The sequence below is a fragment of the Sparus aurata genome, chromosome 4, assembly GCF_900880675.1.
Source record: "Sparus aurata chromosome 4, fSpaAur1.1, whole genome shotgun sequence".
NCBI lineage: Eukaryota > Metazoa > Chordata > Actinopteri > Spariformes > Sparidae > Sparus > Sparus aurata.
This window is the reverse complement of record NC_044190.1, coordinates 36,705,541-36,728,846: the sequence shown is the minus strand read 5'-3', so window position 1 is coordinate 36,728,846 and position 23,306 is coordinate 36,705,541. Positions and strand designations below refer to the sequence as shown.

General features: G+C 41.5%; 1 protein-coding gene across 2 annotated transcripts in view; it reads left to right on the top strand.

Moving 5' to 3' along the window:
* Positions 1–2,152: 2,152 nt before the first annotated feature.
* The window catches only part of lrrc49 (leucine rich repeat containing 49), a 36,317-nt gene continuing 15,163 nt past the window's right edge, over positions 2,153–23,306 (top strand). The window contains exons 1-12 of one of the 2 annotated variants that reach the window (XM_030415023.1): positions 2,196–2,230; positions 2,379–2,482; positions 2,677–2,742; positions 2,863–2,932; positions 3,087–3,323; positions 3,464–3,566; positions 4,066–4,269; positions 5,070–5,136; positions 10,682–10,825; positions 17,656–17,717; positions 20,600–20,747; positions 22,953–23,036. In XM_030415023.1, the coding sequence (XP_030270883.1) occupies positions 2,393–2,482; positions 2,677–2,742; positions 2,863–2,932; positions 3,087–3,323; positions 3,464–3,566; positions 4,066–4,269; positions 5,070–5,136; positions 10,682–10,825; positions 17,656–17,717; positions 20,600–20,747; positions 22,953–23,036 (1,275 nt within the window). In that variant the 5' untranslated portion in view covers positions 2,196–2,230; positions 2,379–2,392. Of the gene's footprint in view, positions 2,483–2,676; positions 2,743–2,862; positions 2,933–3,086; positions 3,324–3,463; positions 3,567–4,065; positions 4,270–5,069; positions 5,137–10,681; positions 10,826–17,655; positions 17,718–20,599; positions 20,748–22,952; positions 23,037–23,306 lie in introns of both variants that reach the window. The other variant, XM_030415024.1, reaches the window with a different exon arrangement.

Below are 23,306 nucleotides of genomic sequence, written 5' to 3'. Positions count from 1 at the left end.
CTTTGATGAATCTGGACTTGTGTTCTGTGAGCAACCGCTTATTACTGCCAGAGTAGAAATGGCTGAAAATACACAACACAATCTATTTTATTCCATTTGGTCTTTTGTGGTGCCACCGACTGAGATTTAATGGGTAGTCGCCGGGGATATTTTGCAAATACACCATAAAAAAAGAGCAATAAAACCGTGGATAAAGAAATAGTCCCATTATCACGGCGGACATTTTCCTCCTGAGTGATCACAATGTCGTTAATCTAATTAGTTATATCCGTGCTGTCGCTGCTGCGACGGGTAAAACATGTTCAGCAGCACAAGCATCGGGTAGTGTTTCACATATAATTCAATACACACATAGTGCCCAGTTTATGATCATGCACAAATTGGATGTTAGCGATAAGAATAATCTGAACGTGGAGATGTTTGGACTAAGCTACTGTGTGTAAAATGCCCAGCCGAGGTAGATTTTAAGATACAGCGAACAGGAGGATAATGCTGGGGGTTAATTAGCACAACATAATTACAAGATATTCAAGAAATGCAAGTGACTCACTGCCACGGCTCACTGGCACACCTAACTGGAGCAGGGTCATCATTAGTGTGACTGGTTCCACCTGTGCTTTTTCCTGTAATGACAAAATATGTATTGTGAGAAAGGACATGTTTTCAATGTTCTCTATCATTATCATAGCAATCTCTCTCCTTAACTTTACATCAATTTCATCTGGAGTGAAAATTACGAGCATATAACAACTCAGAGTGATCACGGGTGCAGGTAAAAGTAATTGCCTTTTTTCCCTCTTTTCTTTTAAAGTGTTTTGGTTGAATAGTGTTTTAGAATGATGATGGAAAAAACTGCACCACAATTATGTGTAATTTTCATCCAACAAATACAGAACTTTGTGTGTCTGCAGTTCATGTCAGGTTACCTACTTATACTGGGCCATATGGGCCTTTCATATTGCTATATTTTGTCTTAATGATATCTAATGACTTATTAGTTGAGTAAAACATCAAGATTTTGCTCATATACTGTAGATCTATCTAATTTCCTTGTAAACTGAATCATTAGTCCACCTGCGTTTCTGGAAAAAGCTGACAGCAGCCACATCTCAGAGGTCTATGTCAGAGGCTACTGCTGTTTACTTAGGCTAGTGTGTACATCAGATCATTTCTTTTTTCTGCTGTATTTACTCTGCTGTATTTACTGCAGCATGTGTATTCTGGGAGGTCGTGTACGATTGGTTGATATTTAACCTTGACTTGTTGTAACTGTGGGCCCCAACTGACCCCTGTCCTGCATACTCTCTGTACATTACACTGCATGGCATCACGTGCCGGACAGAGCCAGAAACCAGTGGTGGAGTGTAAACTGAGTGCATTCACTCAAGTACTGTAGCTTAGTACAAATTCATGATACTTTGATTTATTAATTTTTATACTTTTACTCTGCTACATCACTAAAACCAACACTGTACATTTTTACTCCACACCATTTGCCTGACAGCGTTAGGTACACCGTACGTTTTCAGATTACAATTTTTCATACGCTTTCTGCCCAGTGAAAAGCAAATATCTCCAAAGTTGGTGATTTGATCAACTGAAGTATGGCCTGTTCCTTTATGGCACTCAAAGCAACACTACAAATGATGCATTGCTGTAGATTTACCTACCCAGTTGTAATAAAAGTTAAAACTTAAGTTAAATCCAACATGCAGATGCACAAAATGCAGTGGTAATATTAATCAAAAAAACATCTGATATCATAGTCCAACACTGGTGAGGGCCATTTTATTTCATAATGAGTATTTTTAGTTTTCATCTCCTCTGATAATACTAACATACTTTTACTTCAGCAATATTTTAAATGGAGGACTTTTACTTGTAGTTGAGTATCTTCACTGTGTGGTATAAGGGTCTAATTACCAACGTTTGAAACCAATTATGTAAAAACAATACAAACTGACATAATAGTCTAGTAGTTTAATAATACAGGTGAAAGACACAGTCTTATGAATAAGAGACTAATAACTAATTGATTTGAAAAGACAAACAAAGGCCAACTTTTAGCAAAACAAACAATTCGGACTAGTTTCTCCACGGACTGTTTTTCAGTAACACGGGAAGTCACCGTAACCAAGCAACGCCGTCGTTGCCATAGTAGCAGTGCCTGTCTCCCGCAGAGCCGGCTCCGGGAAGTTTTGCCAGCGCCTGAAGTAAAGATGAATATCGGGTTTGGAACTACAACTTTAAGTTTTAGAGATTGCTCACTGTCGCAAATGAGTTCGCGCATTTCCTCTAATTGTTCATGGCGGTTGTAAATTAGCTGGTTTTTTTTTATTCTTTTCAACGTTCACGTTCGTCGCCTCTGTTAACTTTAGCAGACGTTAGCTAAATGGAGCCGGAGCGGAGTGAGAGCAAAACGATGCGAGCTCAGAAACACAAGAGCGGTGTGAGCGACAGATGGGACGTTCTCGCCCCCAGGGTATAAAACTATTCTTCTTTTAGTAGTGCTTCACATAATAATGCTGTATAGGCTGACTATAAAAGTTTAATCATCGGGATAAGTGTCGAAAGTGATTCTTTGAAGTTAGTAGCCTAGCTAATTTGGTATTTGTATAAACTTTGAATCTTGTTTAATGCAACTCAGTTCATGTATTAGTAAAATATCTTTTGCAGGTCAACAGCTGCAAGTTGCACCTGACAGCTGTGAAATCACTGGCGCCTGAAGGAGCCCAGAAGATAGTGAGTAGTGACAGAAAAGAAGAAAACACACACACACACACACACACACACACACACACACACACACACAAAATCAATGTGGCTAGCTTAACTTCACAACATATGTTTCCCACTTAACAGACTGAGTCTCAAGTTCTTGTGAAGGAAAAATACATGAACACCCTCCAGACAATAAAGCATCCTAATCCAGGTAAGATTCACCCAATCCACTCATTCACACACTCACTCTCACTGATCGCCCAAGAGGCTTTTATGTGATTCAACACTGTATTGTGTATTCATTCATGTAAACAATATTATTGACAGTTTGCACTCTTTGTTTCATTATACCGTACCCTCTGTAGAAAACAGGCCACTTGCCCACAGCCATAGAGGACGTGTCTACACACCCCCGGCGGCATCGTTTGCCAGTGACTCTACATATTCTTCTGCACATAATCTAATACCAGTAGCGGGTGGTGCTCATTGTGGATTGGAGGTAGCTTCACATGCTGCACAAGAGAGAGACAAACCCAGAAGACCAACCCACAGTGCATGGACTTCTTACCACCGTAACGTCGTAAGCCTCCCCAAGCCAGCAGGTAAATGTGGCAATATCACACAGAAAATGATGGGGAATTTGTAAACAAGTTGTGTTGTCAATTGTTTGATTTAGATTTTATACTTAATGTACTTATGTCATCCGATGCGCTATAATTGTGTATCTTGAACTGTGTGTCAGGTGGTCCTGGAGGATATAAGTACAACACATTCCCTGGCTTTCCTTCCTCTCGATTGCCATGGGCAAGTTCTTCATCCACTTTTCAACGCATTGACTTGGACAGGTACCTCTGCTCTCTGGACTTTCTGACTAATTTGAATTTTATCTGTGGAGGTAAAATGTTCGAACTCTTCATCAGATTAACATGTCATGTGTGAGGTAAGTTCTGTGTATCTCTGCTTGCAATGTTTTTAATATTCTCATGTCATCTCAATGTATGCCATTTAGTTTTATTGGTTTCAGGATCTCAGTCTGGCTGTCACTTTAAATGGAGTAGAAATAATGACTTTCACCTAAAAATGGCTTCACATGGCCACTAGGGAGCAGCAAAGTCCCTTAAAATATCCACCACTTGTCTCCAAGGATAGATGTTTGCTTAAAAAAGAATCACATCGCTGCTGAAAAAGCAGAAATAACTCAATCCGTATTAGTTGAATGATAGTTAACCAGTAAAACAGTGATTTGATCACAACATTGCATGTCCTGGAGGTGAAATGCAGTTGTTATGTCATGGAAAAACAAGCAAAAATAAAGCTTAGACCATACTATATATAATGTTCCAGGCACTGTCTGGAGGAATGTCCCCAGCTGGGCATAATGGATGGACTACAGCTCCTCAACCTCCAACACAATCTAATCACAAGGATCCAGCATCTGTCACAGCTGCAGCAGCTCGTTTTCCTCAACTTGTATGACAACCACATCTCGGAAATGACCGGCATCGAGGCTCTGAGCTCACTGAGGATCCTCATGCTGGGGAAGAACAGGTTGGTTGGCATCAGACGATACACAAGAATATTATTCTGGACTGCCTCTTTTACACAGCTGGTGCTGTGAAGTTCATATTAATGGTAGTAAAGCATGATTTCAGGGTAGGTGTTAGAGTATAGATTCCAGAAGAATACTGCTCTTTAATCTAACATTTATAGATCTTCATTATAATGTAAAATGCAGCATGTAATCAGATTTACAAGGTGGCCAGCTAAATCTTGATTTGTGTTGCTACTGGGTCACTCAAGATAACATTTTGTACATTTTTATATAATAATTGCAGCTACATGGTAAGATTAAGAGATTAGTGTTTCCAGTGTGTGCCCATTTTTATTCATTTGGTGTTATTTTTGTTTCAAAATGTCAGCGGGAGGAAGATTCAGGTCACTAATCACTGTGGATGACATCAAGCTCTGGCATTTGTTTCATGTTCTGTTATACGTGACCTTTGTCTTTTTAGGCATACATACTTCAGGGCGATGTGTGTCCTCTGAGGAGTAAAGGAAACTACTGATTATCTTTCCACTGCCATTTTCAAAAGACTACAGCCTTTCATCCTTACATGTAATCCGATCTAAAACCATATGGACAGACCTGAACAATAAGTCACTGTACACTACTCTATGTTCTGCTTCCTCTGGGAATGTAACCTTTAAATATTCTTGTTGGTGGGCTGTCCACTCTCCGACGATTTTCCTGCTGCATCTGGTGCATTTAAGAATGGGTAAAATCTGTTATTGATTGTTGAAAAATTGTTTTTCACGTCTGTTTTATGTGACTTCTTGCTACTTTTCAGAATCAACAAAATATCCTGCCTGGAGAGCCTGTCCCATCTAAATATCCTGGATTTGCATGACAATCAGGTACTGTTCCTCCACTCTCCTCCCACCTAAACCATGTTTGTGTATGTTTAGTCTACTTCATTTGGCTGCTTTTTGAAGCTGTAACTGGAGATCATGACTTTTAGCTGCAGAGTTGAGCAGAAGTCTATTGTCTCTTCCACCTCCTCCACACTGTGTCCAACTAGTGGTTTGTTATGTGAGATGCAGCTCAGAGTCAAACAGACATGGCAGCAGGAGGCCAGGCGTGAGAAACCGAGCTCTCATAGTCATTTTAGACACTTCATTTCAGTCCACTGGTTTATAAAGTGATACCTATTCAGGACAGACATTGTCCACTTGTTACTGTCTAACATCTCAAGAGTGCACCTCTGTTTTGTGGATTAAACGTCCTAAACATTATTGGTGGCAAATTGGTCATGTCTGACCTGTTTTCTCCTTCTATTCAAAGGAATAGTTCACCCAAAATTCAGTCATTATCTACTTGCTATCATGCTGATAGAATGTCATGTGAAGTTTCATAGTCCACAAAGCGTTTCTGGAGCTTCACAGCATTGCGGCATTCTCCTAAACAACTGAAGTACATGGGGAATTGTTTCGAATGGTAAAAAACTACTGACAATAACAGTAATAATAGCGATAATAGTAATAATAAAAAGGCTCCATACAGATCGTCCTATGTAATCCAAGTCTCTGAGAGCCCCGAGGTCCAGAATGAATTCTGAGAAAAATGTTACTTACACTCTCAATGCGTGGTTGAGCTTGAGACTGGGTGCATGTCAACACTTTTAGCTTAGCAGCTACAGTGAAAAAAGGATGTAAATAATATCTTTAAATCAATTTGGGATTCCTGGCACTTCAGAGAATTTTGATTATGCTGAAGAGCTGTATGGAGCCATTTTATCTGGGTTTTTTGTTGTTGTTTTTTGCATTTGAAAGAAGTCCCCATCTACTTTAGTTGTATGACAGAATGCTGTTTTGCTGTGAAGCTCCAGAATTATTTTGTGGACTATGAAACTTCACTAGACTTTCTGTTGGCATTGAACCATCTTTTCTAAAGTATGAAATCTGATGGCCGTTATGAACGCCCTCTTATCTACCACAGCTGTTAGGGACTCAACTTCAGCGTTTGTTTTTAGTTCCCAGCACTGTGTGAGAACAAATGGTTGAAATCGATCAGAACCCACACGGTCTCCCACATTCATTTCCTCAGTGACCCCATTATAATATATTCAACAGGCACAACTCTTTCTATGTTTTCAGCATTGGAGCTGTAGCAGATAATGCAGTTCCTCAATTAATTTGAGTCTAAATCTATAACGGGGGCTGTTTGTTCAGCCTCCACAGCAGAGCGTGGCTCACAGATATTAAAAGCCTGAGAAATCAACTGATGAGGATTTTAACAGCTCCTGGAAAGAGAAGATAAAATAGAAAGGCTTCCCTTGGTCATATTAGTGTTTTGCCAGCTTTGCCGCCTACGCCTCCTCCTCAGAGAGCTACTCCAGAGTCCTGGTAAGACTCCATCCCTCTCTGATGCTGGCTGCTCTTTGCATGAGCAGGCGTCCCAATTACTATTCAATGACTGCCTCACTGTTGTTGTTCTTCCTGACAGAGGATACTTTGTTGCCTGAAATTCTGTCCAGTTGTTGTTTCCTATCTCTAGAGTTTATTTAAACAATTCTGATAATGTAAGAACTGAATGCTGTTGATAACGTTTTTTATTTTAATTCTGTTCTCGTTGGTAATCTGAGTTTATTTTATTCATGGGTAGTCATTTGTTGGCAGACGGAGGAGCAGATGATACATCTATTATTCCGACTAGGACAGGTTGCTTTTTCACTCACTGTCTTCAAAACCCCGCATTATGTCTACTGAGATAACTGTTAAATTAACTTTCCTCAATGCTGTCCAACCCCACCAGAGACCTGACCACCCAACTGTAATGTGAATTGCTGCACAACGATGATATGAGATGATGAAGTGAGTGAAGTCAACGATGGAATTTATTTTGGACGTTAAAGTCATGGTTATTCCACCCAGTTGACTGGTTGTTTAGTCTTTATTGGCCGTAGAAAAACAGCTGCTTGTGATCTTCCTTCGTGTGTGTGTGTGCTTTAACCACACGCAGTACATCACTGTCTTCCTCTCGTCCTCCCATCCTCTAGCAGGGAGGCTCACATAAGTCCTAACCTATCCTCTTACCAGCATATTTCTGTAACAGGATGTCGCTTCGATTTTCAGAACTTCTCACAAATAGATATTCTCTCTGGGAATGTGGATCCAGCCCACAGTGTTGGGGTTACAACGTGACCTGACATTGTTGGATAACCAATTTTTAGTTTGGTGATGATGTTTTCCACTCAAGCAGTTTGACTTGAATGCGCTCTGAAGACAGAGGAGGTTGCCCTGACAAAGGAACAGTATCACAGTTAGAGAGGTCGGTTCAGCTTGCGTCCATGGTATGAAATAAAAGCGCATCCTCAAAATCGAGACGATGATTTTGATTAGGTTTGACTAAATCAGTCATGTGTGGTAAGCATAGTATACTGGGTTAGGCTGAAGCTAGAAGAGAGGGTGCACTCGGCTTTGCTATCAACACCCGTAACTAAAGGCCATTATATGAAATGATTCAGATGTGATTAATTATTGTTTACAAAGATCATGTCTAGAGCTGATGTTACCACCTCCACTCGTTGGCATGTCTCTCATTGCCCTTAACTCTGCAGGCGAGAACAGGCCTCTGCGGATAAATGAACTGCGGTAGCGCTCCCTCTTACACAGTGGGTGTCAGAGTCTGCTACTGAAAGAGCTGCTCAAGGCTTCCACAGTCTGGTGCAGGGGCTGAGAGGTGTTGTCCATGATTGACGTCAGCTTGGCTAGCATCCTCCTCTCACCCACCGCCTCTATGGAGTCCAGCAGACAGCTAAGCACAGAGCTGGCCCTCCTAACCAGTTTGTTTAGTCTCTTCGTGTCCCTGTCTGTGCTGCCACCTCCCCAGCAGACCACTGGATAAAAGAGCGCAGATGCCACCACAGTGTCATCAAATTTCCGAAGTTATGTCCTCTGCTCCCCAAAGGGCCTCAGTCTCCTCAGCAGATGGGGGCGACTTTAGCCTGACGCCTCTGGGAGAGGTTCAGAGAATGAGGGGGGAAGTTTGAGAACTTAACTAAACATAACCAATTATGTCATAGTTTGGGGATTTAGTTTAGTTGTTTGCCACTTTAATTTGGAAACTATATCAAGTGTTGCTTCCCACTTCCTGTCTTACTGTTTTTTCCCTCTCTTTTTTTCTGCTCACCTTTTGTTTCAATAATTAGTCAGCCCTTGGTATTTTAGTCTGTTTTTCCTTCACTCTTCTCTCGTTGGTGTGTATGTGCTTCCTGTGTCTGTTTTCCACGGTTCTGCCTTTTCACCTCTCATGTCCTCCATGTTCCTGCTTTTGCTCCCTGTGGCTTTCTGATTTCTTTTCTGTTTACTTTTTTTGTAATTTCTCTCCAGTTTTTCTTGGATTCTTTTTGGCCCCAGCTGGTTTGTCGCCTGTCTTTGTTTTTTAAAGCTTGCTTTTTTGTTTTCTTAACAATGCCTTCCTCTGTGCTCCGTTTGGGTTCCTTTTGCTAATACATAACAAAATAAAACTTGAAAATGTAACCTCATTCGCTCTCCTACTATTTCTCTAACTGAAATCTTAGTAGTAGAGGTGGACTTACTTAGAGGTGGTTTTACAGATTATTTGGGAATGACTTTACAAACTATCTGTGTTGTTGAAACTTGGCTCCAATGCTGGCAATGGCTTCTTAGCCTCCGCCAGTAACCAGGGGACGTAGTTTAATGTAAACTCAGGCTCCATAGATAAAGTCAAGGTGGTGTCATTACCTGACATAATTTATATTTGATTAAATACATTTATGATGATACCTGAGATTGACGTGCAGCTCATCCGTGTTCATTTCCGTCTATCTAATTATTTTGCGTGTGTGATACCAGTCAGTTATTGAACAATCTGTTTTTTTCTGACAACATACAATAGGTATTATATGGTCGTTTTAAGAAATCTACTATTGGCCGACCTTTACTTAGTAGTGTAGCACAGCACAGGTCAAACGGCATCATGTAAGAACCATCTGAACATCCTGGAAACCTGACCTGCACCACTGAAAAACAGCTAATTCATGATGTGTAAGACGAGATCCTTAAATATTTTCAAATGGAACTATCCAAAATATTCGTCTGGTATGAAGACGCCTGCCTTGTTTAGGTCAGGGATGCCCAAATCTGTGCCTGACATAATGTTAACCTTGTGAGGTTGTTTTTTTTTTTTTTTTTTACCCTGTTTGGGCAATGAGTGTTTTTTTTCTCACCTTAATTAATTCAAAGCAGATTCTCTGAGCATGTGGCCGTTCTCCATCCACCCACTCACACATATTTTTTCGACTTGATATTTTTGAACCACACACAAGCCTGCCTCTCTGAGCTTTTACGCACTATTGTCCCGTTCTTCTGGGATGATTGTGTGTTGACTGAAAGTGTCACTGATGACACTACAAAACAACTATTGTAAAGGCCATTGAATGCAGCGTAATGATCTCACTGTGTTCATCCATCACCAGATGAGGGTGCTTAATGGCGGGTGTTTGGGGTGGACTTGATGCACTCAGTTTATTGTAATTTTCTCTAAACAATGCTGCCACCTGTGTATGCACAGCCACTGTCAGTGCACGTGAGAAACTCTGAGCCACCACTGTAAAATGACACATACAAACCCATGTTTGTATTTCCATGCATTTAATGAATTTTGATTCCCCTGGTCTGGATGTCGAAGTGTCCTTGGGCAAGATGCTGAACCCCAAACTGCTCCTGATGTGCTGGTCAGCATCTTACATGGCAGCCACCGCCATCATTGTATGAATGTGTGTATGGATTACTGTAAATTGCTCTGAACGGAAGCGTCTGCTAAATGAAACTCCGGCTGCTCTTATAACCTTATCCTGACATGTACAATGTGCCTTACAGGGGGTAAACACATCATTCTCAGTTTAACAGCCAACAGGAATTCATCTGAAGTGCCCCAGGTGCAATTATGACGGGGGCCCAGAGTTTCCTCTCCCAGAGAGAGGAGGGTATCATTTCAGTGCTGACTGACCCTCATCTACTTGTTTGTTAGGATTTGGCAGGTCCAACAGGAGTCAGGGCTCGAAGTGACTGATTGCATATCGGCTATTCATAATCACAAGTGATACAGATTGTTTCTGTGAAGTGGTTAATTCTAAGGAACACGGGGAGTGGAAATCATTTTAATTTTAGTGTAATTAGGCAGAAGGTGTAGTGGCCTCAGGCATTGTGAAGAAAATGAAGCACACCGCTTTTTGGCTTTCTGACACCCTAAACTAATTATGTCTAAATGCATGATTTGAATGTGAGACTGAGCACTGACTGTGCACAATTACGCATGTGTTTACTGCTAACTCTGCCCCCCTCTGTGTTTCTCTGTACGTACAGTATGATTACCCAGATTGCTGTTTTCTGTCATTTTGTGTAATTCATCATCTGTCTCGCTGTGCTTTTCAAACAGATCTGCCAGATAGAAAACATATCTCACCTGAGCGAGCTGCGAGTGTTGAACCTGGCAGGAAACAGCATCTCCAGAGTTGAAAAACTGCAGGGCCTGGACAGTCTGACCGAACTCCACCTACGACACAACAGCATCTCTATTGTGGTGAGAGGCCTCTTTCCCAATTTGTGGCAGCTTAAAGCTTTTTTATTCACCGCACGCTCACTATTCTACGTCACGTAAATGAATTGGTGCCAACTGTGTACAGTGAACACATCTAAAGTTTTAGCTCTTTCCCTTTCTGGGGAACAGAGTAGAAATTCTTACATATAAATGTCAACATGAACTTTCCCAGTTGATTGCTAACATTTAGATCATTTCTCAGTTGACATTGACATTTTTTGTATTACAACTCTGCTGATAAGTTCAAGTACACAAATAAGTTATCAAATTAAAATGCTCCAATTTCTATACATTTCCAGAACAGAAATATAAATATTGGATAAAGCCAAGTTAAAAAGTTGTTTAACTTTAGCGGACACCTTAAAGATTTTTCAGAGGAATATTTGAAGTGACAATACTCATCGAGAAGCAATTTTTGCCATGTTTTTGATTTATTGATTACATAAACCAGGATATAAATGATAAGTGGTGGAAAGACTACTGAAAATCTGTACTCAAATACAAGTACACTTACATTACTGAACTGAATGTGTATTTTAGACATTGTCTTTCCATGTGCAAAATAGCAAAATATCACAAAATCTCAGAATTGTCTCAGGGTACAGTAGATGCAGACTTGAAAACGTTTGCTTTTTCTGCTGCAGTAGCAGGATCGAACAAGTTCTAAACATCTGCATTGAGGCAGCCGTGCTGGGTCTGTTGAAGTTCCTCCTGCTGTGAATGATACATGTCCACAATTTTTTTTTCTGCATTTTGACGAATAAATAAACAGCCATGCACCCTGGAAAATATTCCTCAGAGGATGAATGTGCCGGTAGCGTGCCTCATCTTTCATCCTCATGTCACCCCTTTGGAACAGGCCCTTTGGATGGTTAGTGTTTCCCCTGTTATGGGATCACACGTAGAAGTTTTTACTGTCACAAAACAACAAACACAGAAATTACATCAATAGAATCTTTGTAAGAAAGTCTGTGGTGAAATATATCTCGATGGTGTTACCCAGGGCGACGTAGCTCATTACCCACAACCTCCCACAGACTTTCTGGCGCAGTAAAAGAGAAACTGGATATTCTTAACACGGAAATTCACTCCCCTTGGTTTCTATAGTTTTAATCTGATAAACAGAACAGTGCATGCCAAAACAGCCCCCCTAATTTATATGCAAATCCCCTAAGCCCTTTCCTGCTTTTGGGGGTAGAAAATACAAACGGAACTGAGAATTGTGTTGTATGCGACTATTTCCCATCACTCACCCTGTCGTCTGCCTGCAAGTTCTGATCAACAGCCACTTCCACTCCTAATTATTGGATGCAGTGTTTTATTTGATACACAGGAGAGGAAAATGCTAGCCCTCAGCAGATTCTCCAGTCTCTGTCATTAGTGGTGTTTGCTGCCAAGTGCAAAGTAAATAACCATCCTCCAGGTGTCCAGGTTTTGCCTTTCATTCAACACAGATGAAAAGTGGAATTCTGGTCTGGAAAAAACATGCTGCGAGACGCTTTTAAGTAAGTTTAAGATGTTCTTATGTGCTGGTCTCAGTCATCCAATACATAATGTATAGAACCAGTCTCAATGTTTGTGCACAGTAACTTCATAGACTTTTTTCATGGAGTTATTTCTGAGTGATTACATCTAATTCATCTTAAATGCATGTTCCTGATCAGATTTTCACTACATGATTGTCAAGGCCAAACAAATTCACAGTAACAATATTATTGCAATATCTGTAGAAATTAAATAGAAAAATGCTAATGATCAAATATATCTTTATCTTTGTTTACTGTGTGTTTTGTGTCTTTGTCGGCAAATAAATTACCCTTAATATACACAATACAAGAAAGAAATTCTAGATAGATCAATAACACTCGATGACGAGTGAAAAGGCGGCCGACTGAACTCTAAATAAGAATATCACAATATCACAGCACCCCTAGTTTGATGCTTACATATCTCATTAACAACAAAACTTTCACAAATGTTAGTTTGGGCACCTGTTGGAGTACAGATTAAAGAAAATGACAGCTGAACTTTACCCAAAACTAGCAGTTTGTCTGAGATATTGTTGTTGATTTAGTTCTGAGTACAACGTCACCGTGATTTGATCTGTAAGAACTGTACATGCAAACTTAATCTTTAAGTGAATACTTTGGAGAAAGTGTAGATCTGATCCAGTCATTGGGTTGTTATCAGTCCCCGAGGACCAGGATCGAAGAATACTTCTTTAATGCATCTCAACACATGTATTTTAATAACCTGCTTAATCTGTTTTGTTAGTTGTAACCACACATTTCCACCTTAATCCAATAAATTCATGCACTTTTTTTTTTACAACACAATAACACAGCACAGTGATTCAGCATATAATGATTTCATAAAACCCTTGTTGTTTACACTTGCTCTCAGGTGGGGTTTCCCATTGATAAATCCTGTGGCAGTCATTAAGTGATGTATTTTACATTTTTGGCAGCAGGGCCAGTGATTTGTTTGGAGGAGCTGTGTAGTCAGCATGAGCATCGCTGAAAGAGACAAAGCAAAAAGGCATCACCCAGAGGCACACTGGCTTTATGGATTAACAGGAGCTTTTCCAATGGGCTCGTCTTCTAGTGGGGCCAGTAATGAGTCAGGCATCACTACAATTGAACATGTAAAAAAAGTTCTATGCTGTCAGGTCTGCTGTAGATTAGTCAGCTCTAGCCCGTTTGTGTGTGTGTGTGTGTGTGTGTGTGTGTGTGTGTGTGTGTGTGTACTATGAGTGTTCAGCTCTCCCTTAATCCATAATTTCCCCTCGGCTAACGTGACGTAGGTCTGGTTTAACTTTGATAAATGTTTGACATTTGGGCGTATAAATCCTAAAGGGATTCACGTAACATGACCAAACCAGTCAAAGGTTAGTGAGGTTGAGTTTGTGTCAAAGAACGAACACGTTGATGCATGGACATAAGTGGTTGCAGCTTTTGCAAACAAAAGATTTCATTTAGCTAATTTTGGCAATGGAAAATCCAAAATTGATTGATAGGTGAAGCGTGAAGTGCAGTCCAGAAACAACACAGCAAGGCAAACTTAACACCAGATTGTAGCCTCAACGTGTGCTAACGTGTTATTCTAACAGAAGTCCAGTTGCCTACGATACAGCGCCTAGATTTACCATCACCTGGATGACTGGGAACCTTCTTCAACCTGTTATTCTAGTGCACAATATCTGGCTTGATGTGTGTCTGCTAAACTCACACCTCTAGTCCGAGCTTTTAAAAGAAAAAGGCTTACTGCTGTCGTAACCCCTCAGCGTCTACACGTACCTGTGTGTTTGTTTGAGCAGCTTTCATGCTCTTTTGTGCTGTGCTTTTGCATGCAACAGATTCAGCGGTGATGAGTGGTCGCTCTGTGTTTGTGGAGTGATGCCTCTCCCAGAGCTCAGTATGAGTGTGAAAATTGCGGACACGCAAACTGTCAGCGAGAAGAGGGTGGAGCTGCGATAAGGAGGTGAAGGCACAGACACATAAATACACATCCGCAGGCATACCAGCACACGCACAGCAACTCAGCTGTACCCAGCCTCACGACAGATCCTGTCAGCTGATTGGTTCCGATCAATAGGGTTTTCTGAAAAAGAGACCACATTGGTGGGCGATTGTTATGCAGCACATCAGTTCAGTGATGACATCATTCTGTCTGAGACATGGGTGCTATATTTAGCCTCAGACAGCGTGCAGAGGCTGGTGCTTCACCAGCATCCATACAGGGGCTGGCACAGACACACAGTGTGGTAGAGGGTCGGACTAAGCTAGCACTGAGTAGCATGACTTGCAGTTTTTCAAAAAGAAGGAAAGACAAAATGCACCTGTGTTGCTGAGGTGCACAGTAAAGCATTACACAGCTAATATAACAAAAATCTCTACACATCTTACTGTTAATACAAATAATGTATTTTTCAATGTTCAATGTGCTGTGGTTATAAGATTCATACTTTGTCTCTCCATACATGACAGAAATGACTGCCAAAGTGATTATGTTTCATCTGCAGAGAGCATGAAGTCTGGATTATCGAGTGCTCGTGGCTAGCATGTTGGCATACTGTTGACAAATTATATATTCAGCAAATGGAACGGCTGCCTGAAAAATGTGAGCTCCAATATTCACGTGAAAAATTTAAAAGAGAAAAATGTCTGTTCAACTTTCAAATGAGTCCCTCTCATAAACCGCTTTCACACCTGCCTAAAGCCCACTTATACCTGCTTACATCTGGATTTGTCTGTATAATCAGGATTTACTCACTCTGTGACCCTGCGGTAGTCACAGATATTTGTCGCCTCCGGGTTGTTGTGAACCGCGACGTAAACGTAACACCCGGGGGGAAAAAAATACTACATCTGCGCTGAGTTTAAAAGAAAGACTGCAGTGAAAGAGTAAAAGTAACCTTTGTCAGCGGCTTCCATGCCTGTCAGCTGCCTTATCAGCACTGCAAGAGTACAGCTCTCAACAAAGGTGATAAAGATGTCTCCAATTCAACCAATTCCTGTCATATTGCAAAATAACCCTTTCACTTTCATCACTCATTATGCATAATTACTTTTCTTTGCCTCTTTTTGGTATCTGATAACTTCTAAATGATAGCTGTATGATGAATGTTGCTACCCTTTAGAGTTTTTATCTACAGAAACTACAGGAGCATCAGGCTGATTTAACAGTGATATGTCTCTTGAGAATTAGAGGGCAGAGAGCTTGGCCGGTCCTGAAGGTCGTCCAAGATTATCTGTTAATGTGAGGGGTGTACAGATCCAGTCTTAAATCTCCTGAACTGCACCAGACTCGTCTGGGCCGCCCCGATAAATTTCAGTCGTGTTAAAATTAGGATTTAAAATCTGAAAGACTACAATTGTCATTACATCAGTACTTTGACAGCAGCCACTGCTAGAGATATCCCAGAGCAGCTGAGGTGTTACCAAGCAACAGTAAACAACCGTAGCCCTTCAGGCTAACACTACATTGCTCACTAGTGTTGACAGATAATAAACTGTTAGAATTTCACCTCTGTTCTCGTTTAGGAATAGACAGCCCATGTTGACTGTGTCTCCCCGACCATTTTATTATCCAGACTTGTTTCTTCTACTTTTCCACACTTAAAGTATTGACTGAACTACACATTTTGTGAGCGAAGCCTGTGATCTGTGAAGATTCTCTTTATGTGCGTGATGCACCCAGATTTCACCGTCGGTTAGGATTTTAAAGGACCTGTAGTGTGGGCCAAGCTTTAGACAGATCAATCCTTATAGTGGATCCTACTTGTTTTTCTTGCTCAAGAGACATTACTTTCCCTGCCTACCTCTCTATCAGTCTCGCAGTTTGATTTGTTCTTTTGTATCGGTCTCACTTTTTATTTTATAGGCTTACAAAATATGGTAAACGTACAAAGCCACTGATCTACTCCATACCTATAAAATAGTTTCCACATCGCATTTGGCGTTGTGCCAGAGAAATTCTTTCTATGTTTTGGGAATCGAATGGCCAATCAAGAAAAACTCTTGAGAAAGTTAACTGCTGGATCGTAATGTGTCTTTTTGAAATCTGCAAATGAGAAATGTGAGATCGAGAAGGAGTAGTTATTGTAAACTAGCGTTTTATAAGAAGACTCTGATATAATGAGCAATGCTAATCTATACTATGCACATTTTTTTTGCTGTAAATTCACAGGTTAAATGATTTCATTATCAATTCAATACATCGAGCATAAAACAGTGTAACACAACAAAACACAAATGGGTCCTGATGTTTCATTCTGTACTAAAGCGAGCTCGTTCGCTATTGGAATGGATGAAACAATGATGAGTAACTGTGTACTATATTTATGTGGTCGTGTGGACGGGGCTCTGTAGCAATCTTCCAGATGACGACTGCAGTGTTGCTCTGTTCTCTGCAGAGGAGGCAGCATAGCCTCAACGCGAGGCTGAGCTCACATTTGAATGGACACTGCCAACAGTTCTGGAGGAGGCTGCGAGGCGGTGGCTGCAACATGGGCGGACGCTGACGCAGCTCATTCAGACTGCTGCTGGGAGTGTCCTCTTTCCTTCCAGCATGTGCAACACTGGCCACACACACACACACACACGCACACAGAAAACTACTAGACATGATTTCCTCCCACTCTGCCATCTGATTAGCGTCAGTCCTTGTGGTTGTGACATTGCTTCCGTCCCTCTGTATCCTCTTCAGCCTGCCAGGTGGCCAGCTGCTGCTCCTCACCCCACCCCCTCGCTAAATTCTCCATTGATTTTGATGCTGAGCCTGCCTGATGGAGAAACTACCCGCATCCCATTCGTTTCCCACCTAATTTCACCCCAGCTATTATTCTCGTGTGATGAGACACAGTAGCTAGCTGCTTAGAGTGTGTGCGTCTGCATGTGTTACTGTGAGCATTTTGAGTTAGCCTCCTGCAGCAAGGGGATCTCTGCATTAGCGCACACTCTGCTCTCTCTCCCCTCCCCCCTTCCTCTCTCTCTCTCTCTCTCTCTCTCTCTCTCTCTCTCTCTCTCTTTCGCTCTCTCTCTCCCCCTCTCCCTCTCCCGCCCCTCCTCTCCATGTGCAGACGAGGCAGCGTGCTGGATGTGAGTGCGTGTGTGTGTGCATGCGCAGAATGGATGGGGATGCTGTATGCTGGAGCTGAGAGCTGCAAGGTGACTGAGGGAATGGAGAGGGATACAGAGCTCTGACGGCAGTGACGATGCAGTGCCCTCTTCCAGAGCACCTTCTCCTTTTCACATCCCTCCATCTCTCTCTCTCCTCCCTCTCCCTCTCCTTCTTTCTCTTTCTCTTTGTAGACCGAGGTGGACCGCCTGCCCTGCCTGCAGCGCCTCTTTCTCAGCTGCAACAACATCACCAGGTAAGAGCTCGTATCGCTTAACTCCCTCCTCCCCACAGGGCAGAGTCAGGAATAGTGGCTGGACACTTCCACGTCCACTCCCTCTGCGCCTGGCAGGGGCCTGGCCAACAAGCTTCAGGCACACGCACAACCTCTCACAACACACACAGACACAGACACACACACACACACACACAGGTTTGCTGTGGTAGGCAGTTTCTGGAACCTAGAAAAAAAAAATCCTTTATTGTTAGTAATTAGCATGCTGTTACCTAAGAAATGGGTGTGCCAATACTTAAAAGTTATTCAGAGAACAGGGAAGCAGACTAAGAGGAGGTAGCTCATTATTATGGAAAATTAATGACAGATTTGAGGGTTGAGTGAATTCAAGAGCAGTATCACGAGGTGAGGGTGAGGGTGTGTAGGATGAATGACAGGTGTGTTTTGTTGCTTCACTCACTTTTTCCAGAATCCGTTTTTTTCTGTGTTACTCCCACTCTGAGGCCAGCCATCATAATGTCAAAGAGTTAACTTGATAAAGCAGCGCACAGCCTTCTCACTGAATAAAGCTTCTATAACATGTGCTTTGGTTTGTCTGGAAGAGGGGCCTGTGCTGTATGTGGGACTCATGTTGGGAGCGTTGTTTATTAGCCTCCTTTACCGTGGTCACCTTGTGCTGTGATAGATGTGACCTGACGTCCTGTGCCAGCCCCACATTTCTAGTGTGTGTATGTGAGTCTGTATGTGACACACTGTTACACAGTTAGTCATGACAGAATAGGCACAAAATATCATCATAACTCATTTGTATTCCTTAACATCTTATGACATTGTAGAGTGTCACTGAAATGGAAGGACGGTGTGGTTATTCAACTATTTCTAATATATTTACACAATAGTTCTTGCTTCTTTATATTCTTGACATTTCTATTATGTCCTCACAGCACAGACATTTTCACTAAAATCAATCTCGACTGGATGCTCGTCATAGCAGAATGTCAACCTGGCGTGTGTACCTTTTGAAACAGTTCAAAGCTGATAGGAGAACAGTTGTGCTCTGTTGCTAGGTAGAGCGGCACTCGTCTACGTGGTGCAGTGAATTGCCCAGTGGAGGTTGTTGGAGCACAAAAAAAAAATCCCTCAGTAAACTTTGAGTCATTGTGTCATTTATCATAACATTGCATTATGACTCAGCCTGCCAGAATTAAGTTACACTTTATTTCATAAAAGAGATGCAGGGGCTGTTCTGTTCGGAAAGTATAATTTTCAGCCACACCCCACTCGGTACATGAATATTTTGGATTCTCATTTCTTATTAGAGCTTTGACAGCACCAAGGGACAGATGCATGTTGACTTTATATCACAACAAGTATTGTTGTTACAGTATCTAAGAAGACATCTGTCAGTGGTCACTGTGATTTAATGCAATAATTGCAGGGGAACTCTGTAGAGCTCCAACAGTCCCCTTTTGTTGTTACTCAGAGATAGCAGACACCAAAAATACACCTGACAAAAATGTAAAAACAAAAAAAAAACACAAGATAAAAGTATGACTCCACCAATCATACACGATAAGGAGTATATAAAGGTCTTGTGAAGTAATCCATATATCAAAAAAGTAGTTTAAAGTATTTGTTGTTCCAGAGGAAGCTGCGTGGAATCTGATCATTTGCCTCCAGTGATGTCACTGAGTGGCTGAGTATGCAGCCTACATTACCCACAATGCATGTGGGTAATGTAGGCAGCAGGTTTTGATAAGTTAGAAAATTACATCTCTGGTTCTTCAATATGTATATCTTTTTAGTAGTTTTTAAACTACATGCAGCATTCAGCTGGAGTTACCCTTAAAAGAAGTTGAAAAGAAAATCCTGGATTCGTCCCTTTATCCGGATCCTCTCTAAAACTCAGGGTCTATTCTGGGACCCTTCCTCCATCCAAGTGTTCATGAAAAGCCGTTTAATTTATTTTTGTTTATTCCAGTTGACAAACCAACCAACCAACAGACGGACAAAACAAGCCTCCTTGGCGGGGGTATTGATGAAAAACGTGTGAGATGCAGTGAAGCACCATCAGGAGCTCTCAATTAGTCTCCCATAATCAGTTTGAAAAACGCCTACTTCATTACTGCTAGAGTATAACTGTCTCTATTAGCAGTAAATGTATGAAGTGACACAAAGTATTCTAAAAGTATAGAGATTAATATCAGATAAAAAAGCCTGAGGTGACTACATACATTAAGTATTAGACTGGTCATGGGCTCAGACCACCAAAAAAATACTGCCATTTGTTCAAGTTCCTCAAAATACTGCTTAAATTCAAATTTTAGCTGTGAAATTGTTCTTTTCCAGTCATCAGCCTCAGATGTACTTGCTTTAATAGTTCATCAGAGGTTGATATCTGACCCTGTTTTGCATTCAAAGAAACCTTTTGACTAGCATCAGGCACAGAGCAGTGTAGTAGGTCCATACGTAGCTCCAGGCAAATGATTCACCAAGGTAATTATGACAAATTAGCAAAGATAGAATCTCCAAAGCCTCACATAGCATGACTGTGCTCTTTCATGCCTTGTTTTGCCACAGGGTGATAAGGGCAACATTGGAGCGGATTTCTCTCTCCTCACTGCCTCCTGAGTAATGTGAGGCTGCCTGCTAAATTACCAGTTTTTCATGTCTCTTTTTAGCTTGGCCCCAGTCTGTAATACAGGCCTGAATTAAAGGTTCAAGGATCAAAACATGGATGAGGGATGTTACCCAGCAGTTGACTTAGACTTCCCAATGCTGAGTTAGCTCATCATGTATCATTAGAAAGCATTCAGTGTACGTTGCTTTTGTATTTTAAACATTTGAGTCTGAATTTGTACAGCTTTGACTCCTGATCTGATTCAACATCTCTTTGTGTCTAGTTTTGATCAGCTAGCCTGTCTTGGACGCTCACGCTCCCTTTCTGAGCTCACCCTGGATGGGAATCCTGTAGCCCTGGAGACATGGTACAAGCAGGCCGTCCTGCGCTGTGTGCTTCATCTGAGACAGCTGGACATGAAGCGCATCACAGTAAGGCTCAACTGTTTAACTGTGTCTGTGTGTGTTTACAAGAGAAGAAACGGGCCCCTGGCCAAGTTCTGCTCATTATAGCTGAGGCTGTAAATGTAGTTTATTGTCCCTTCAGATGATTTTTCTTTACCGCTTCACATTTAGGACAATGAATCACATGACCGGAATCAGAAAATGTCATGTCACAGTTTTCATACTATATTGCCATTATTAAACATGTAGTTTAATAATGGCAATGTAGACTGTTTTATAATTTATATTTGCAAAAGCCTGTGTTGCATATCATGTTTTGACCAGACATTCATGTTCAGCTAATGATCCAAACCTTTGTGTCACTGTCTGAGCTTATGTTCCTCACGGCACTGGGGCTACATGTTGATTCTTGAGCGCCACTCTGTCCTGACAAAAACTTGATTGATGATCAACTCGATGTGTTCACAGTTTAAAACAAACCCAAGCAGGCAGTCTCCCATTTACTGTCAATGTAGCATCTCCAGGCTCCTGTACATTGTGACGATGCCGTCCTCTTTGTTTTTTGACATCAGAGCCGCATTCATCATCTCAGCTGCGTAATACCAACAAAAATGCACCAGCGACTTATCCATACACTAAGCATTTACAAGACACGTAATGTATATCCAGTCTAACAAAACAATGATTATTCTCAAGTGCAGTATGAAGACAGTGTATTTGTAAAACATGCCAGCAAAGTGCTACAGTGAAATATCAGCGTGCTCTTAGAGGCTGTCAAGCAGAGAGCGCCCAGGTCTGAGCTTGCACTTCCAAGGAATCTGTAAGTACCACACACCTTGCCCTCAGAACATACTGCAGATACTTTGGGAAAAAAACCCAACTCAATTTCATGTTTTTACTTGAATTCTAAGGTCCATATGGTCTTTAACAGGTTTAACAAGTTTCATGATCTCCAGGGTCCATTAAACCCCTCCAACAACCTCTGCAGCTGTCAATCCTGCGAACAGACACAGCATTTTTTTTAGAGAAATTTTCTTTTGGGAGATGCAAAGTTTTGATTTGATAACTTCATCCTTTGCTGGAGTTTGCATCGTCTCCAGTGGTTTCACGATATTGCTGGAGGCGAACTTCGTAGTGGCCACTGAAGATCTAAATTTCTCATCTCAATTGATTTGGAAAAAACTTGCCCCCAGTGAACTATGCTGTCAGTGGAAGAGAGATCAGATTATAAGTCTATGCCTTACTTGCTGGCAGATTGGCCATTATTTATGAATGGGATGGGAATTGATACTGCAAGGATACACTACTACTGTCCTCCTTTGGGCTAAATTGATAAATGCTGCTTCTGTTTCTTGTGGGGATACACTCCACACATAACTGTTTGGATTAGTACTGAAGCTAAAGCAAAAGGAAGATCAAACAAGACACATACAGTAGACTGGAGCTGTCCCTAATAAAATAATCATATTTAAATTTCACTAATAAAACATAATCCCACTCTGAGGCAAATATTTACCTAAAATGCATTTGATATGCAATAACGGTATTGATGACAGAGCCAGTAGGAGCCACTGCATAATTATTATCTTTGTAGATAAATTCAGCATTCAGGAAACAACTAAAATGCCAACAGAAATTAAACATATATTGTAGTGAAAACTTAAATAATCAACTTCCACAGACTTCCACAGTGTGAAGGCTGCCAAAACAAAGTCATTATTATTGCTGCAAAATAGCACCCTTTGCAGTCAATAAGCTGTTGATCACTTTCACAGAGCAGCTGATCATTTTTCCCATAAAAGTTGTTTATTTTTCCACAGAATTAGTTGAAGTAGCGACACACACAGCAGGCATCGTAAACAGTCTCTGCTAGCATTCTGCCTCTATTGATCAGACCGCGGCATCGTTTTTCTGCTAGCACGTCACAGACAGCTAAATATCCCCCAAGCTCTCAACTGGCAGACTCAGATTGTGGTGGCAGCATTGCATTCTGGGAGTTTTGGCTTCCCCCAACAGCTGGGCACAGTTGATCCGACGCTGAAAATCAGACAGATAATCCTGTGATGCAGCCGGCCGGTGTGAGAGTCTCTCTCCCATCCTCCACACTGGTCCGGTTCTGGTGGAGGGAACAGTCTTCCTGGCGGCGTCTTTTGTGGTTCCCACTCTCTCTCGTGAATAATTCAGAACTCATGAATGGAGCGGCACTCTGATTGCACAAGCTCTCTTTTTCAGGACGAGGATCGGCGCATGGCTGGTGTACAGGCTCGAAAAGAGGAGGAGAAGAAGAGGGAGAGTCACAAGCAGACCATTCATAAGGTACCAGTCCAATGTGATTTGCACCTGTTGTATTTGTCTGCCTGGATTTACGCTTTGATTATGTAACAAACACACATAACGGCTTACATCTCAGAGAGTAGTTTAGCAAGTGTCCTCTGAAGCTACTGGTGCCTCCTACATTGGGTGTTGTATGGTCAGTTATTCTTGATATGAGCAAGAGAATAAGTTGCAGAGGGTTAAAGTACTTGATGGAGCTGCAGTCTGTAGCATGCTGAAGGTATCACATGTTGTATTTCCGTTGTACATTTG